The sequence below is a fragment of the Cyprinodon variegatus genome, unplaced genomic scaffold, assembly GCF_000732505.1.
Source record: "Cyprinodon variegatus isolate N-32 unplaced genomic scaffold, C_variegatus-1.0 Scaffold248, whole genome shotgun sequence".
Taxonomy (NCBI): Eukaryota; Metazoa; Chordata; class Actinopteri; order Cyprinodontiformes; family Cyprinodontidae; genus Cyprinodon; species Cyprinodon variegatus.
Genome location: NW_015150701.1, coordinates 15,195 through 34,665, shown reverse-complemented (window position 1 = coordinate 34,665; position 19,471 = coordinate 15,195). Strand labels below are relative to the sequence as shown.

The window sequence follows — 19,471 nt, the reverse complement described above, 5'->3', positions numbered from 1 at the left end:
TTTGCTGCGCCTTGACGCGCGTCAACCATTGACTTTGCATGTAAACTCGCTGCTTCTGTCGCGCCAGCTGCGTCCGGTGTGAACGCAGCATAAGTGTTACAGCCAATCACAAAAACTTGGTACCGAAAGACAAGGCATGTTTCGATACTCTGTAGAACCGAAGCATTTCGGTCGGTACCATAAAAGAACTGATGTTTGGTACCCAGCCCTACTGCTCTCAAGGCGGGAATTGCGCAAACAAAAATGGCAGCACCTATAAAATTCAGGAAATTGTGTGCTTGAATAGCGTCCTCCGCCAAAATATCAATGAGAGCCTTGGTCTCAACAACATCCCAGGTCACAACACGCTCTTTTGATGCCATTTATTGTTAATATGCTCAGAAGAAATTTGTGTTGTGAACAGGTGAAGAGATCTGTGAATTGCAAAGCAGAACACGTTTGAATATCAACGAAATTAGTCAGCTGACTGTAAATAGGAGATGACTCTGTCTGCTCATGCACTTTTAGTTATCAGAGAACCGAGCCACAACTGAACCGTGTCAAGCCTACTGCTGTTACTACTGCTAGTACTAGACTAAGCATGATTCGGTTGTGTCTGGGAAGTTCCAGTTTAGTTGCGTTCCATTTACACTTAACAGTTATCTCGGTTACTGTGCTCGGACCGCTCTCGTCATGGTTTCAAAAGGGTAGTGGAAATGGGGCTAAAGAAAACAGACAAATGTCAAATTCTTGAATACACAGACCTAATTTTCTTTAGGATGAAGTATTATACAGATAAAACATGTCAAGAAGAAAACCTTTTGACTATGGGGATGACATTACATATTAAATTCGATACTTTTGCAGGAAAAACCTAGAGGCATTACATGGTTAGTTTTAAATCCTTTTCTAAAACACGCAGACATGAGAGAAAGACTGTGATGGTAGCTGCAGTTTTCAACACTATTGGACCAGATGTGTGGACATTTGACTAAAATAGATATTACTGCAGGAAAGAACCAAATTGGTTGAAACATAAAGGCTTTATACATCTAGAGCTGGAGTATGCATGCACCCTTTCATTTCCAGAGCAATATTTTGCCCCAAGTCCAGCTAAGTAAAAGTCTTTTAGACCTGCAAAATATTACATGACTTTAGAAAAGCACAACCTTTTATTTTTGTTAAATATTTGCCATGGGAAATCTGTTGCCAAATTAACTGACAGTTTGTTTGTATTTTTAGCTTTTCAGTTAATAACAAAACACAATATTTACAAGCCAATAAAAAAAAAAAAGCTCTAAAAACTTCAATGTCTTTAAGTTATGAAAGTTCAATTCCAAAATTCTTTATAAAACCACTAAAGCCTCTCGGTATCTAACATTTGTTATCATAGTTCTTTAGTTAGTACTTTATATCCTTTTTTTAACTACTATTAAGAGCCAATGTAGAGGGTCCAAAGTGTTGCAGGTTGCAGGCCCCTGATCTAGAGCAATCAAACATGTTTTTCAGTATTTTGAAACATGTTAGTATTAGCTTAACATTCTGGAAAATTGCTCTGCAAAAAAGCCTCTGCAGTACAAAAATACATTGGGTTTTGTTGTTTGTTTTTGCTGAGTCAGCCAATTCTGTTATCATTGACATTGTTATCATCTTGTCTTACACCAATAGAAAAAATGGGTTAGTCATTCATGCAGATAAGGAGACATTTAATCAAGTCCTTGAATTTTCCTTTAATTTTGAAAGCAATATTTTCGTTCATGAGGTGAGGAAATGCTGATTAACTTTATCAACTTCAATAGCCACTGAAATAAAGAAAATATTAAGAGAGCCCAATCAGCTTTGTTGATGCATTATGTTACTTCTTTTCTGCAGAATCTGTTATTCGGGGAAACATATCTGCTACTTTCAAAATATAACTAAAACTACATCTTCCTGAAAATCCTTTATTCCAAGGTGAGATGAAATAAGTGATGCTAATTAAATGTATTGTATTACTTCCACTGACCTAACCTGCCAAATTTATCTGAATAGTCAGATTGAGAATCAGCAGGCACACATTTTCAAGTATAAGATCAGATGATTGTGGTATCTCAGGAGACATCCCTCCTAAAAAAGAGCAACATTAGAATGTAGAGACATCCGAACTTTGACGGTTTTCTCTTTGGATTATAGAGGGATTTCCCCCCCCACCCCCTTTATGTACATCCTAAAACCTGCTCAGATTCCTCTACATCCTTCATAAAGAAACAGCCTAAAAAGCTGCAATCCTGAAATGAATTTTACATCTATGTTTAGTATATGATAACACCTCTGGTCAATACAATAAGTTACAGAAATTATCAAGCTACAAGGTAATTTCCAGCTCCGATGTGACTTGAAATACCCCTTCTTCTTCTATACTCTAAAACTCTTTTCATTTTGTCTGTTTTTGATACATTTTTTAAGTGTTATCTTAAACCTTCCAGAGCAGTGCCTCCAATGAATGAGCACTTATGCAAAATACTATAATGAAAGCTTCACATCACTTAAGCTGTGTCAGCTTAGTGAGCTCTCCTTTCTGTGCAGAGCACAAAAGGTCTCCCAAGAGCGTGAATCATCCAAGAACATGAAATCCCTCAACTGATGGCAACAACTCGGAGGACCTATCAGAACTCAAGGACAAAGTGAAAAAAAAGGAATAAATACATGCTCAGAGGCATTCACAATTCAACCAATGCTTCATCATAAGGCTTTGCTATTCATTAGTCGCAGAGTAAATGAAATCTCAGCAGGTAAATTCAAAATCGGGTACATTAGACAAGCTGTGCTCACAAAAAAGGAATTTGACTCATTTTCTGCTTTGAAATCAAAGAAAATATAAAATATATAAGATTAAAAATTGGGGATTGAAAAAGTAAAATAAAATAATTACATATTTTTTTGCTAATTTGTGTGATATTGATCTGGGTACGCCGATTTTGGAAGCATTCATCAAAGTAAAGGTTTGGAGAAAGAAAATATAAATATTATGGGTGCATTCACACCAGAAGTCCTTTGGTCTACTTGTTTGGTTAGGACTGAAAGTGGACTTTTTTTTTTTTTTTTTTTTTGTAAATTGTGAATGTCAAGATCGGCTCATTCAATGCAGGTCTGGAGAAGTTTTGAGAATGTATCATACAAAGCAACGAGAATAAAAATGTAAACAGCTTGTGTCTAGGATATGTGGAGTCTGCAAATATGTTTTATTATTTTAAATGTTATTTTCGCTTATCTATCCAGGAACTTTTAAAAAAACAAAACCCTTTTTTTAAAAGGATACATGGCCAAAGTATCAGCCATTATTAGAATATTTGAAAAGATACGTAATAAACAGTAACAACAAACAACAGAAATGGGACAGCATTAATACTAAAATATATTTGAGTGGAACAAAAATTGACATTCAACCTGCACTAGATATTTTAAGGTATTATTAAAATTCAGCAAAGTAGGGCTGAAAAAATAATCAGATTAATCGATTATGAAAATAATCATCAACTAATTTAGCAATCAATTAGTCATTTAATCGTCTTTTCCCAGCCATTTATAATCATTACGCTGTCATAAATATAACGCAGTAACTCTCTGCATTTAACCCATCCCCTAGGGGAGCAGTAGGCTGCCATTTGCGGCGCCCGGCGAGCAGTGTTGTTCTGTTCTACTAAGGTCAATCACACCCGTTCAACCAGCTCCTGAATGAAGGGAAGATGATCCATAAAGATCCAACCAGTAGACTTAAGTGTTTGTTGTAGTTTGGAACTGTCCAGTGTTGTGGATGAGGCAAACCACGCAAAGATGGACAAGCTCAGGTATGAAGAAAGCTATTTAGTTCCAAACAGCTACACCTTCAGTCTTCAATTTAAACATAATTCCAACAAATAATGTTGGCTTTAAATGTTTAAAAACACGCATTTATAATTTTTTTTCTATTCACTGATGTGAATTAGGTCACAGAAAACACCAGGTGCTACGGTAGAAAGGTTTTCATCTTCCCAGCTCCACTACCATCCTATACTGCTTAAACTTCCCCAGCAAGCTCTCCTCTGGGTTGTTAAGAGTAGTTCCCCTGCAACAGACGGGGATCATGATTAGTCAGACGGGGGAAATAAACAGATATGTTCTCAAATTAAATATATCGGTGCAAATGTTCCAATAACGTTGGGCAACAGGCCAGTTGAATTAAATATCACAGAGCTTCCCTGATTTTATGTTGATATTGCACTCAGAGCCAAGACGTGCATCGCAGCCCATTGGATTCGTTCGCTAACAAAACTCTGCTCAATACATTGGGAGGAGGTCAGATAAGGAGAGCTCAGACAGTGCATTGCTGAATGAATAAAAAATGAACATCTAGAGCTTCAGTAAATTCACGCTCTCCATCCCATGAGGGGGGTGTGTGGTGGAGTGGAGGCCTCGTTTGAAAACCCAACCAGCACCGCATTCCCACATCCAACCGTATCCAGCGAAGGGCTCTTTAAAAATTCATTAATTGACAGCAAAAATAGATTAAAGCACCCAGCTGAGCAAAACCCAAAATTTGGCTTCTGAATAACATTAAAGATAAAACATCTCCCTTCCAAAAAGCCCAGAGGGCTTTGCCATAAGAACTATCTCTAGCTTTTTCCCACCTTACACCTCATTTGGAAGAATTCATTTTCAATCGTTGTTAAAATAAAGCATTTCTAATTGTCATTTTTAATTACACTTTTCTTCAGACGAGGGGGGAAAAAAACAACTGCAAAAACCAATTAAAATCCATCATAGGATATGTCATTCCCATGATGCCATGCCAATGCCACTCTATTCAGCTGCAAATACTCAATGACAGCTACTCTATGCCTTCATGAAAAATAGGATTAAAAATAGTGGGAAGAACTGCAGTTACAGTAATTGCTCTGGCCAGCACTAAATGAGATTCACTTAAGTGCAATTATCCCCCTCTGATCTCTCAGATAAAAAGGCTTCTTTAACATGGAGAAGTGGATTCACACAATGAGACCACAAACAAGATTCAAATTGGAATCGGGGAGGCATTTCCAGGAGATGAATTGGCTTCATACCTCATCTGCATTCCAGTGATGGAGAGTGTCACTAATGAAGACTGAGCAATTCTCTCCTCACCTTACGCATGATGGATGCTCCACAGTGAGTCGAATCAGTCTTAACAAAATAAAAATCTATGAAACAATGAGGGACGTCCTGTTTTTATCTTTTAAAGAAGAACACGGGCTCCGAAGCAGTCCGAGATTAGCCAAAAGGTAAGCCATTGTAAAAGCACACCTGAACGAGACCTTTGACCAACAGCATCAGAGCTCCTTACAAATAAATCGCCATCTGCCAATCGTGCAGCTCAAAAGGTTTCCTGCCTCAGGGAGGGGGAGATGTGACAGTCTAATAGAGGTTGCAACAGAGATTGCCTGTTGGGCGCCGTCCAACTACACAGCGTGGGGATGAGGGGGGCTTTGATGGCCGCTCTTGTTGCCACAGGCTGAAGGACCACCAGGAGTCTGATAACTACACCTCACGGACAGCCATTTGAATAATCACTTCAACAAGGCGGAGAAATTAAAAAGCGGCTCGGTGAGACCGGCTCGGCACAGAGCCACATGCAGAATTACAAATGAGGAGCATCTGATAAAAACTGAACAAAACTTCAACATCTAAAATACTGTTATAGACCAGGACTTAGAGCTAAATAGTGTCTGTCCATGGCAAATCATTAAAGTAAGGATAATAAAAAGGAAATCTGGACTCTATAGTTCACCACCTCATCTGAACCCCAAAGGATGCAAAAATATTACCAAAAAGGGTCCTAATAAAGCACTAGAAACAAGAACACTCAACTAATCACACAAAAGATACAATAAGGTTCAGAATCTGTTTTGTTTTTAAATTATTCATTACCATTCTTATTTTTAAAAGTTAAAATCAAACACTCAACAAACAATGAATAACATCCACAAATTCATGCAATTTCCTGTTAGAAACCAGACATGCTTGGACCAGGCTTATTCTGACCAACTTTGATTTTGATCCAGGTACAGTTTTTATTTTTTCTCTACCTCAGGATTATGAAATACAGGAGAAGAATCTGCTGCAGGTTCTTTGGGAGCTTTGAATGAAAAGGGAAAATTTGGTGATAAGATAATTTAAGAACCAAAACATAAACATGTTTGGGGTTTTTCCCAGTGTGGTTAGAGGTTGGATGGTGCATTTATAGGCTGAATAAAATAGCAGTTCTGATAAGATCATTCTCAGTATTTGAAATACTGATTATCAATTGCAGAATGTTTGAAAGAAACTCTGCAGATTATTATTTCTTGCCCATTGACCGGTGCTTGTCTTATATATGTTTTCTGTATTTTCACTAACTGAGCAGCCAGAGACTGGAATTAGCCAATTTCTATTGATCAGCTGTGATATGTATTTTACAGATCAAATAGTAAATTATCTGTTTTTCCCCCCTTTTATTACATATATGAAAACCAAGACATACTACAATTTTTTGTCTGAGAATTATTAAGAGGGGACATTGTCCAAATGGGTGAAAATCTAGAATGGGGAAAAAAATATATAAGGAAATTAAACAGGTACTGGCCAGATCGATGCATTATTAGTAAAGAATACTTTGCTCGTTATTAAGATGGGAGACTTCTAACTTTAAAAAAAACCCACAAATGTGTGATTTCTATTTTTAAAAGAAAGCATTTGTTTTTCTACTCTGTTTTTGAATAATGACCAAGACATAAAGAAAGTGCTGCAAACCCATTATATGTGGCAAGAAAAAGCTTTGTGAGGAGACCTCCCCTTTATCCTTCAAACATGGCAGATCAAGGGGACCTACAGTAGTAGATTTACATTATAAAAGTGTTAACACACGAGTAAAGCTAATGTTTATGAGGATAGCTATGTGCAGCTGCTTTTGGCTGCGTTTACCTGGATGGAAGACCATCGGAACCTAAACACCATGTGTCCTCTACAGCTGCATGCACAAATAGCCTGGATCCAGACAGCACTGTAGGCCTGCTATTTAAAGGATGGGTGATTAAGAAGCAAACCAGGTCTGACCTTTGATTGTGGGTACTGACTAACGCCATGGGCATTTTGTTAGTTGAGGCAGAAGGTCTGACAGGGTTAGGGTTGTTGAAGGGAAAGAGTTGGATTTTAGTCAGAAATTCATCTTTTTTTAACTTTGCTTTCAGGTAGAATGTGAACCTAAGAGGGGTAATAGTTAGCTAATAATTTGCACATTGTCATAGATCTTTTAGCAAATAGAATAACATGGGCCATTTACATAAATCAAAGCTCACCGTGTTTAAAAGTCCGCTTTAAAGACAGTAACAGTTCCCTACAGTTTGAAGTGTTTAAAAGACGCCCCTAACTGCAGCTTCTTTCTTCCCCATGTGCTGCTGCAAACTGCCTGTCAGCTGCCTTAAAGAAAGCAAATGGCATCGCTGGCTATACTCCAGGTGTTATTCCCAAAAGGGCAGAATGGTAAAAATGTATAAATATTTGTGTAATAACAACATCTGAAAAGTACAGTGGAATTTTGATGGATTGATAAAAAACTTAATCTTCTACCAGAAGCTATCAGGATACAGTTCCTATGCAGGTGTTTATTTTAAAGAGGTAACATGGTATATATTAAGTACTCTACATTAAATTAACACATAATACCCTTTAAAGACTATATGCATTTGAGCATGTTATATAAATAGGTCTATACATCATCTTATCATTTGATAGTTATATTACCACACTTCGAGGTAAATAGTTTTAAAATTTACTGTGGGTACCTAAAGGCAAGAAAAGCTAAAACAGATCATTTGTTAATTTTTACAGGCGATATCCAACTGATCTGTAGAAATAAAAATATTTTTTGTGACTGAGGTTTTCAACTTTCTCAGCTTAAGTGCCAATTAGAGAACATGTGGCATCTTTAAATATTCTAACAATCCTAAAGCTTATCCTGAAAATTTGATCTTGCTTAATTACATAGTTATTTTCATTATTTATTAGATTATATCGTGCATTTTGATCTAAGACTATTTAAAATATTTCTAATATGTATACTAAAACTAAGTGTAAATGCAAAACCGGACAGGTTCAGATTTTTAGGATGTACCGGTATATCCTATTTTTAGTCATGGCTGTACACATGGGGTAATATAAAGTGGGTAACATGCATTGAAAATGTTTTTTTTTTTTAAACATAAATTATTTTTAATGATACAGTTCAAGGCTATTTTTAACCTTTTTTTCAAGCTTCAATGTACTAAGGGACATAGATTATTCCAGAACTAAAGCTTTGGAAGTGAAATCTTTCAACCAAGAAACATGATTTTGCTATCATTCGTCGATTGCTTTATCTACGAGACCAATTAGATCGTTTATATACGCAACTCATTAGAAATAAAAAAACATCAAGATGAGAAATAAATCGATGCAAACAACAGAAAACCATTTTCCATTAATATCCTGGAATATAACCACAAAAAGGTCTGTTTTTCCTCAAGACAATCTGTAACAGGCAGGCTCCAGATCAGTAGCATGACATTTCGTCTCAAACATGTTTTGCACTTGTTGATTAAGCCGAGCAGTTTTACAGAAGAGGCGCCGCATTTATTTATTTTTTCTACAGGAATTTATTAGCCCCGTAAAAGCAGATGATTGACAGAGGAGAAAACACGCAGCAACAGCTGTGAATCAAACACGCAGGGAAGCCAAATGACACTGGGCTCACCCACTCCATGCTGGACCCACAACGTCTCACATACCAAACAGCTAGCTAACGACGACTGCTGCTGTTGGAGGGGTTTAGAGATAGGTCACCAAATCCTTTTAAATGCAAAGAAGGAGGGAAAAAAGCACATTTATCAGCGATAAAAAGCTCAGTCAACCTTCAGTTCGAAGGAACTGCAAACAGAGGCTGGCTAGTTTAGCTGTCAAAGTTGCCCTGCCAGTTGTCACCGGTTGCACCGTGAAGCTAGCAGGCTAACAGGGGAGCTGTCAACTCCGGAGAGTTAGAGCAAAGGCTCCAGAGTGTGCGAACACTGACCTCGGGGAAACGCTTAGCGGCTTTTTTTATCGGAGAAAAAATGCGTTAATTTATATCCAAAAGTACAAACAGCAACACTGAGTAGAAACCTTAAAGCCAGGGCCCAACCCCCCAAGAACTTCTCTGCAGCTCACTTCCCCGTCAAAGTCGTCCATTTCGTGGGCCTTTAGTTTAACTTCCATTCCCGTGTAGCTCACTTACTCGGGATGAAAAGCAGCAGAGACGGCGGCTCTCTGTGTTAATCCTCGCGGTAGTTTTAACAGCAGCTGTCTCCTCCGCTCCGTCCGCCACCTCTTGTCCAAACGGAGTGTCCTCCCCCGCCAGCTCAGGGATGCCCCGGTGCTCCTGACAGTTGCTGTCCTCTGTGCAGCTCTTCGCCCGGTGTGCCTGCGGTAACGCGCCGTCCGTCCCTCTCCAGCGCTTCTCCGCCTTCCGTTCGTCTTTCTTTCGGCGGCCGAGCCAACATCCGGGACTCTCCCCAGTTAGTTCGGTGCCCGGAACTACTTTCAGATATAAAGACGCACATTTCCCCCCCACCGCTCTGTTTTCACCACGCCTGCCGCCACAGAAACTAGCGCGGTTAAACGCTCACGCCCGCAACAGAAAAAGAATCATATATGATGGCACTTTGATTGATAAACCAATAATTTCAAAGTCTATAGTCATAGTTTATGTCAAGCGATCATACAGTAAAATATCGTTCAATAAACTGCATGGCATAGACCTAAACATGCACAGACAAAGAGGCAAAATAACATGTTAATTGAAAACAACTACCGTATATAAAATGGAAAACATTCACAATGCAGATGCATTTCAATAAATTAGAATAACGTAAAAAAAATAATTTAACATTAATTTTATTTTAAAACTCACATACATTCATAGTGATATATTCCCCGTTTCCAACTAATAAAGACCAAAAGTTGGGTTTTCTTCCAAATTCAATAATATAACACACAAAAAAAATATAAATATTTCTAAACACAATTTCATCAGTCTACCTAAAAGCATCTAAAAAGCTGCATATTATAGGCACTTGATCAGGGCTCATTTTGTATTAATTACTTTATCTGTATTGTGAAGGTGATCAGGATTTTAAACTGTCAGAATAATCAGAATCACTTTTTAATCCCTCCGCTGGATTTTTCTTTCATTTCTTCAAGCTGAAATAAGTTTTTGCTTTAACGCCTCTTCTCCTGGAACATCTATGGTTGCCCCAATGCCATACAAGAACTTTAAGCTAAAAATGACATAACTTTCAACTCTCTCTTATAGAATCAAAATGTAATAATCTAATTCTGTTTTGACCAGTTTTATTTATTTTTTTCCCGCTGGGTAGGCAGACTTGTTTCCTTAATGAAAACATTAAAATTAAAGCACTTAACTGCTGCAAAGTAGAAGGGAACCTGCTGAGATAGTACACACCTTGGTGACCATTACCTATCAAAAGGATGTTTACCTAAGCAGTGGGAAATTTAACTGTGGCCCTCCGAGGCTGCGACTGTGCTACATAGCCCAAATCAAAAGCACCAAGGGTGATACCATTGACATAAAACAAAGTACCTTTGACAAATCTAAGGCTTGCCTAGAAACTAAATTAGTTCATCATCAGAGGAAAGCGTAACATTCTCTAAAGTTTCCTGGACTAAAATCCTGAGGACCGGGACACAACATGGTTCCCCAAATCATCACTGGAATAATTTCACATGCAAACTGTAGAGGAATTCAGAGCAAAGTAACCTTCCACTTTTCCTATACTATGAAAAACTGGTTTTAAATGAAATACAAAGTTTACATCACTCTCATTAATTGCATATATTAGACCTCATACTTTTTCCATTCTCTAAACTTTACATAAAACTGCTTGGATAGTGAGTAAAGGACTTTAAACAGTTGCTTTTGAGTCTTACATGTGGAGGGTGGCTGTTACTCCATGGAGAACTGTGAAGTTATATAGGCAGGATTGCTGTTCTCACTTTTAATGTGGGAGTGGAGGCATGGAGTGCATGGCTGACAAGGATTAGCCAATGGCATGCTGAGAAGAACAAAGAAAATCAACTGAAGCTTTTGTTATGCATTTCAAAATTTATATTAATCAGGCATCTTTAAAGACTTTTTGGTCGATCAGAACCATACTCCCCTTGACATGGGCGGTTCTAAAAAGGCGCCAGTGCGCCTGTAGAATTGGCCCTCGCCCCTGGTATGTCCCTTGTAAACAAGACGTAATACTAAAAACATTACTTATCAATCAATCAATCAAACGTCTTTAAACTTCTTTATTGTCAACTACAATTACATTTACATTGCAATCGAAATTTCAGTTTCAGTGCAACCGTTTGAGGGGGGAATGGATCCATTGAGGCCATGTGTGCCACAGAACGCTGCCATTCTGCAGAACGACACATTCTTATGGCTTGCCAGATTCCCAACGGTTAACTGGCTTCCAAGGCAGTTACCTATAGTGCTAACTTTTTATGATAATATGCATTGACACATACAGTAACTGATTATAATATTTCAGAATTATGAATGTATTCCACAGAATAACTATTTTTTTAAATCTTTTAGTAGATATTCCGTAAAAGTAAAAAAAAAAAAAATAATAAAAAAATAAAAAGAAAAAGAAAACATCCACTGGACTAGGTTCCCAAGATTTGAAATCTTTTACGGAATGACTACGACCTGGATAACTGAGAATCTTCATCAACTTTTAGTAGATATGTATTTAGAAACAAAATATTTTAGTTGCTATTTCCATGGTTAGTTATTTTTTATTTTTCGGTAAAATTTAAATTCTTAGGACAATAATGCATATTTTCAATTTGAACAACATATAGTGAAACAAAATGTGGCAGCCTAGAGGTTAGGGCATAAGCCTTGGAATCCTAAGGTTCTGAGTTTGAAACCCACTCCCACTGACTGCCACTCTGGGTCTCCGAGCAAGACCCTTAACCTCTGATTACTCCCCGGTAGCTGCACAGTGGCAGCCCACCGCTCCCCAAAGGGGGTGGGTTAAATGCATAGTTAATTTCTCCATTGTGAGATCAATAAAGTTAATTTATTTTATTTTATTTTAAAATGATGAGAGAAATTTCACTTCATTCGAGCAGAGCTGCAAGTGGTTCTTTGGATCCCTTGCTCACTTTACATATTTTAAATAATAAATTACTGCCCTATTTTTTGTTTTTTTATGCTTTTTATGTGCCCCATTCAAAACATGCTGCCTCCAACCTGCCTCCCTGGTCTCTTGGTGCTACTGGCAATTAACTTGATAACCATCCATTTTCTGTCACATTTTATCCCTGCTGTTACATTTTATCCCTACATACGGTACATGTTTTTGGACTGTGGGAGGAAGCCGGAGTACCCGGAGAGAAACTCCTGACAATGGCAGCAGTGCTACCCACTGCTGCGCTGAGCAGCCCCAATTTATTAACTTTTTCTTTAAAAAAAAAGCATTTGATAATATTTTGCTGATAAAATCTCTGATATAATAATCTAAGCTTTAGGTTGCTTGGTTGTGCAAACATATTTTATGTATTTCTTTATTTCTTTGACTTTATGTATGGGGTCAACATGCTTGTTGATTACTTGTACTTAATAAAAAAAGGCTTAATAATAATTTTCTTTTTTTTTTCTTTTTTACATCTAATCAGATTGTTTCTTGAACATTATAATTCCAATTAGCTATAAATATATAAAGAATATGTAAACATGTTTTGTCTAAAAATGTTGTCATCCACAGTTGGTTTCTGTTTTCTTGTCTGTTTATTTTTTCATCGATTCTTTGTTGTTGTCTTTTTTGTTTTGTTTTTTAATCAGGTTCGAAGGTTTTGTTATATTCATTTTTGTATTGAGTTTCTCAGTTTATTCAAGTGCTCTCTTTTCTGTACCTTTGGAACTTTTTCTTGAGATTTCTACTGGCTCTTCCCCCTTGGATTGATAGTTTCTTTATGTTTTTTTTTAGTGTTGATGAGAGGATATGTACTGTATTTGCCGGGAGCCGCCATTTTTAGAATCAACCCTAGAAGTTCACAGGGAAAAATTGACTTGTTTTCTTCCTTTTTGTAAGGGGCATCTAAATTTAAGGTAAATGGATTTAATATCTAAACCTAATTTAACTTTATCCCCTCCCCTGAACGCTAACCATAACATTGGTGGATACGAAACCCTAACCTTAAATCAGCCAATTGATTACAACTTTATTGACTTTCTATTGGGACAGACTTTCTGTAATTTCCATTTATTTTCTGGTGATTCTTTTAACTTAAGCTGAGTGCTTCTGGCATTGATTGTAAAACTGGCAGTAAAGTATTCTTGTTTTATTGATTGATTGAATTTATTGATCTCACAGTGGAGCCATTTACTCTTAGCATATCTATTTATGATAATTAGTCCTCCTCCCTCAGCTTCCCTGCCTTAATTCTGCCAAATCTGCTCCACATTGTCTTTGTTTGACGCATCTGTTTTCTTTTTCATCTTCCTCCCTGTCTCTGTGCTTAAACTTTTATTTTTTCTCATTGCTTACTGTCTGGTTCTTCCGTTCATCAGCCAGGTCATCCATCTCTCCAGCAATTTTTTGTCATTTGTAGGTTTATGTTTGTTATCGTTAAAGAGTGAGTGAGTCCCTCTCAAGACAAACAGTCATGACTAATAAACTATATCAGTTTGGAGTTCAGACTACTTTTTAAAATATTGATTTCCCTTATCAACATTATTTACTTTGTTTTTCTTTCCAGTCTAAATCTCATCCCAGTAGGTTTTGAGGACTTGATTCCTACAGACAGCTTCTGTGTCCTTAAGGGGCCGCCCTTGTACTCAGACAATCTTGGTTCCTTATAGCCTTGTCCTCGATTCACCTCTGTTATGATCTAACAGTGGGAGTCACTGTTTATTGCAGTACAATGTCATGCACAGTTTTTCAAAATGAAAGTCATGTGTCTGTTTAGCTTTGGTAATGTTATGTAATGTGGGATGTTAGATTTTATAAATAGGTGTTTCACTTAATCACCACAATGTCTGTATTTCTCCTTTAACTACAGCATGCCAACATTTTACATTGAATGTACTACAAAAAAAGAGCTGCTGCATTCGGATTTCCGCTTCTGTCTTATTACTCATATTTCTTGTCAACTGCTAAAGTTCCTGTGAGCAGATTTCCATTCAAATGCCTTGAGAAAGCTCTGAGTGGTGGACACTTTTTTCTATGCGTAGAGTATTTAGTCTGTGTGTATTTGTTCTATTCTGTGGATATATTATATGGAGATTTATTGCTTGTTTTCTTATCTTTTATTTTTCTTTCCAAAAGCGCATGTATGCATCTTTAAATGCTCTACATTTATCAAATCTGAAACACCACTTCCAGTCAGAATATTGACTGTTTTAACTCCAGATTTTACTTAAATAATGTGAATAATTCCCCAGCTACAGTAGCTATCTCCTAACCTCTGAACATCTTGCCCATTCTTTGTATATTCAATGATCCTTTGCACTTTCAGTAATAGTATAATATTTCCCTCTCATCATAAGGACATGTTTCAGATGATAAGTAAGAACATTTTATAAAGAGAAGAAGAGATCTTGATTATAAAAGCAGCTCCAACAAAATAAATCTGGTCAATCAGTTCAGACAGGAAAAAGGTGGAAGCCAGATTAATTTGGATGATTGGCTATTTTATTGTGCAACAGCGCCACTTGTTGGTCAATCATGAACGGTGCAAGTAACAATTTCGAAAATATATAAATTAATAGTCAATGATGTAAACCTCATTTAAACAGAAATGACCCCCAAAAGCAGAGACAAAGTTATTTATAACTATATTATTCTAGTGTATGAATGCTTTCCAATATTCAGACACTAAAAGTAAAGTTGCCTGTGTTATTTCCTTTAGTCTCTTCTCAATCTAAATATATTTTATTGAAGTCAGTTTTTTTGGATGTTTGTATGCAGGCTTGGATTTTATTTTAGACAGAAAATCATTGAAATAATTTTTATCTATCCTTTCATATTAATAAATAACACTGTTTAGACTGGCTTTTGAATTTTCTATTTTTTTACATTCAACAGATTCATCTTCTAGTAAATCAAAAGAAAAACAATGGTTGAAAAAAATTAAAAATATATAAAAAAGTGGTAGAAAGTTCTATGGAAACATGAAAACAATACGTAGGAACATCAAAATAATTAAAATATATGACAATTAAAACCAGATTTTTCAATGAAGCACTCATTCATTAGCTGGAAGAAATCTGATAACAAACTGTTACAAAACGTATCTTAAGGTTACTATCAATCTCTTTACTTAACTGAAAACAGGAATAGACTAAACAAAGCATCGCTTTAAAGAATCTCCAACTTCATATCTACTTATTGAAAAGCTAAACTCTCTTTGGGGACTGATATGCTTTTTGTGTTGCTTGTTCCAGCCCTGTTTGCATATTTAATTTTTCATATAGTATCTTTTTTTATTCAGTTTTAACCTGATGTGCTTAGTATGTCAGCTGTTTGTATCTTTGCTTCACATCAAGAAGATTCAGATATAATCAAGGGCCTGACTGGTTTTGCATGCCGTCTGGAGGCACCCTGGCTTTCTTCTGTAGAGGTTTGTTTAAAGGTATATTGGAGGATGTTCTTTTCTGGGTGGATCATCAAAATAAGTGTTCCTCCTAACTGTCAATCATTCTGGTGATATGTTTACATGAGGCCGTCCTACGTGCTCGTCCCCATTTTCACTTCCTGGTGGTGAGTTTGACATAGTGAAAAAATTGCAATTTTTTTGGGAAATTAAGCTAATAGGAACGATGCAAACAGCAACTTTTAAACAGAGCGTACACGAGGAGAAATGGGCTGCATGCTCAAGCAGGTACAGGGTTGTGCTTGTGCATTTATTTTTTTAAGTGGAGAGGGTATATCTTTTCAAGAATTTGCAAAAATCCTCCACTATACCTTTAACTGATATGTGTGAATTAATATGCATGTTATGTAGTTAGCCACTCTAAGTGTTTTCTTGTGTTTCTGAGTTTTCAGTAATAGAGTGGGGATCTTTCTAGGATCTTTTTATAGGTATGCCTGTTGCAAAGTTTTTACATTGACATTGCGACTCAAAAACTAAAATAAATCGTCAGAAAGTCATCTGCCATTTATGGAGAAGGTAAATTAAATTAATCTAAAGTTACATAAAGATTATGTTTTAAAACTTAGCTTGGCAAAACTATAGCTAGGCCCACCAGACAGGATTTTATGGGGGAAAAAATAACTTTTTTGTTACAAATGCAACAATCTTTGCTCGATAAGATACAAGTGCTCGATAAGTCAAATAAAATGACTCTCACTTCGCTCCCGGTGGTCTTCAGGTTGATGCGCGCCCGCTGCAGCAGGTAGATAATGGGCATCCTCCTCTCCGATGTCAGGTCAGTAAGCAAACTGCAGCGGGTCCAGGGTGGGCTCACTATGGTGCACAGGTGAGCTGGGATGAGGCGATCCATGGTCTTCATCAGGGGAGAGGCCAGGGTGACTGGTCTAAAGTGGGCCGGTTCTTTGGCATGGGGCGTTTTGGGAACCGGTACCAAACAAGAGGTCTTCCAGAGAGTGGGGACATCCCCAGGCTGAGGCTCGGGTTGTAGATGTGGCTGAGGACCTCGCAGAGCTCATCAGCACAGTTCCTCAGCAGCCTTCCGGTCCAGAGGCCTTACTCTGTTTCAGTCACTTCAGTTGGCTGCATCGAAGTGAATGTGAGGGGGGAGAGAGGCAGGATAGAGGGTGTTAGTTGGTTGGGGACTGGTGAGAGTGGCGAGGGTAGGTCACTGGTGACCTGGGGGTTGTAGACACGTTGAGAGTTGAGGACAGGGAGTGGGCTTGTGTGAGGGGGTCAAGCCGGAGATGTTCTTGAGACCACTCAACACATCTCTGATGTTATTTTGTTCCAGCTGTTCCTCTATCTTCCTCCCATAGTCCTTCTTTGCCGTCCTGATCCTCCATTGAAGTTCTCGCTGAACTCTACGCTGCTATTCTCTGTCCCCTGGGTTGAAAGCCCTTTTTTTGGTTCAGGAGGACTTTCAGCTCAGGAGACGTCCGGTGCTCTTCGCACAGAAGGTCGTGTCGTCAGGGATATATTCGGTCAGGCTGCTGAAGTCGTCACCATGTAAGCTTTGGAACATGCTCCAGCCTGTGGTTCTAAAACAATCCCTCAGTTTCTTATGGGCAGAAGTGCAGGCATTTTTAATGTTTGCATAAAAAAGGTCCAAGGTTTTATCATCCCTTGTTTTACAAACTCTCGTGAAAGATAGTACAGTCTCATGCTCACCGAGAGTAGCTCCAACTCCGGGGGGCATATCTGTTTCTTCGCTTAAACAGGGGCCACGCTGCACCATCTGTCATTCACAAACATCGCCAACCCCCCCTTGACTTTTTTTCCACTCCCTGCTAAAGTCCTGTCTGTGCGGATAAGTTTAAAGCCATCCAGGGAAACCTCTTTGTTCGGGACAAATCCATCTAACCACGTCTTTGTCAACCACATGATACTCGTGTCTCTGTATCTCCCGTGGAAGCAGAATAAAGTAGCAATCTCCTCTGTCTTGTGGACTAATCTTAGGTTTCCCATGACAGCCAATGGTAAAACACCATAGTCTCAGAAGTTCCCCTGTGAGCATACTTTCAGAACATCAGATACGGTATTCACCAATAGAAAGCTGCCTGACATAACAGGCAGCTCCATGCATAACGCTATCTTCAATATGGCATTGAATGTAAAGGAACAGCAGTATTTCCTCACAACCCTCTCCTTTCTGACCACTTATAATAACCTTCAGGAATATTTTCTCCTTCCCCAAAATAAAGTTTCACTTCGCATATTATTATCATCAGATAATGCTGTAATTTTCATCAGCACTCCGGCTGCTTTTGGATCAGCTGAAGGGTTTTCACTACAGTTTGTTGACTTCCTGATGGTAAAGAATTACAATAGCCCACACTTGATGTAAAAAAAAATGCATTGGATTAGTTTCTCAGAATCAGCCATGCAAAAACAATTTTTGATTTTTGCAAAAACGATTTTTGATTTTTGCAAATATTTTTTTAAGTCTTAATCAAAAATAAAAACAAGATTTTTTTTCTTTTTTTTTTTGTTTTCGTTTTATTCCCGGCCAATTGAGTGACTGACTAATCAGCTTCTTTTTCAAAGACTCTAGTCCAAAGAATATAACTTGTGTTTTGTCCGCATTCAGAAGCAGATGGTTAAGGGTCATCCAGATTTTATGTCTTCAGAACATGCCTGTAGTCTATGTAGTGGGTTAGTTTCATCTGGATTTATAGACATGTATAGCTGAGTATTACGGCCCCAAAATATCAGCCTGTGTATAAACTGCACATTCTGTACTTTCTCTGACAACTGTTTTTTTCAGGTTGTGTGTAGGTTTTTAGAGGACCCAAATGCAGAGATGGAATCTGAGGTGGTTTCTTGCAGATTTAATAGCCAAAGGCAACTGAAGAAAAATCCCAAAATAACAAAATACAGGAAACCAAAAACCAGAGGATGTCATGGAAAACACACATGAGGAGCAAAGAAACGATGAGAAACCAGCACTGAGGAACTGCACAAGAGGAGTATAAATGGGAGACTGAACAAAGACTGGGCTAATGAGCTGACAAGGAGCAGGTGAGGATGCAAGAATCTAGGAGGGAACTAGGGGAAGGAGACTGACACAAGGGGGCAACAGGGGGTAAACAAGAAATACATAAGAACTCAAATACACCCAAAAACAACTAGAATAAAAAACAAAATGGAAATTTGAAAAAAATTGAAAACTTAAAACAGAACCAAAACCATGACAGTTGTAGTTCATCTTCTACACCAGCATCATTCAGTCTATCCTATATTCATCCATCATGATGTGGTTTAGCGAAAACACAACAAGGCTAAACTGCCAAGCATAATTTTCTCTGCAGATCCAACACATCCTGCACTCCAACTGTGTAGACTTTTACCTTCAGGTGCTACATAGGACTATTTGCATTTATTATTTCCTAACCTTCTGACTGTTTCTTTCTGCAGGCTGTCTTTCAGATATACACAATAAACACCGCACAACAGAGTAGCCGTCTACTCTGCTGTAAACCAAAATCAGGCATGTAAGAGACATTGTAAGAGACACTGCTGTATGTGAATACTCTATGTGTGCAATGAGTATTGTTCTGAGATCCTAATTTTTAAACACTTGCATTTTGGGTTTTACAAACAAATTTCAGGGTCTTCATAATGAGTAGTGCTTTTCTGCAACTTGGTCCTGAAAATTTTTCATTTTTTAATTTTTCCATGTCTACACTAAAAGGCAAAAACAAAACCTTAAAAAAAAGAGGAAATCCTTCAAATTAGAAAAAAAAAAAAAGATTTCTGATCATAAGAACAATTTATTTTT

General features: G+C 37.7%; 2 protein-coding genes across 2 annotated transcripts in view; one reads left to right on the top strand and one right to left on the bottom strand.

The window, feature by feature from the left end:
• Nucleotides 1–9,536, bottom strand: part of LOC107089345 (forkhead box protein J3-like) — a 101,341-nt gene extending 91,805 nt beyond the window's left edge. The window contains exon 1 of the mRNA XM_015382082.1: nt 9,257–9,536. The gene's annotated coding sequence lies outside the window, so the exon portion shown is untranslated. The remainder of the gene's footprint in view (nt 1–9,256) is intronic.
• Nucleotides 9,537–16,541: 7,005 nt separating this feature from the next.
• The window catches only part of LOC107089322 (taste receptor type 1 member 3-like), an 8,955-nt gene continuing 6,025 nt past the window's right edge, over nt 16,542–19,471 (top strand). The window contains 2 exon segments of the mRNA XM_015382048.1: nt 16,542–16,646; nt 17,106–17,174. Coding sequence (XP_015237534.1) covers nt 16,542–16,646; nt 17,106–17,174 — 174 coding nt within the window.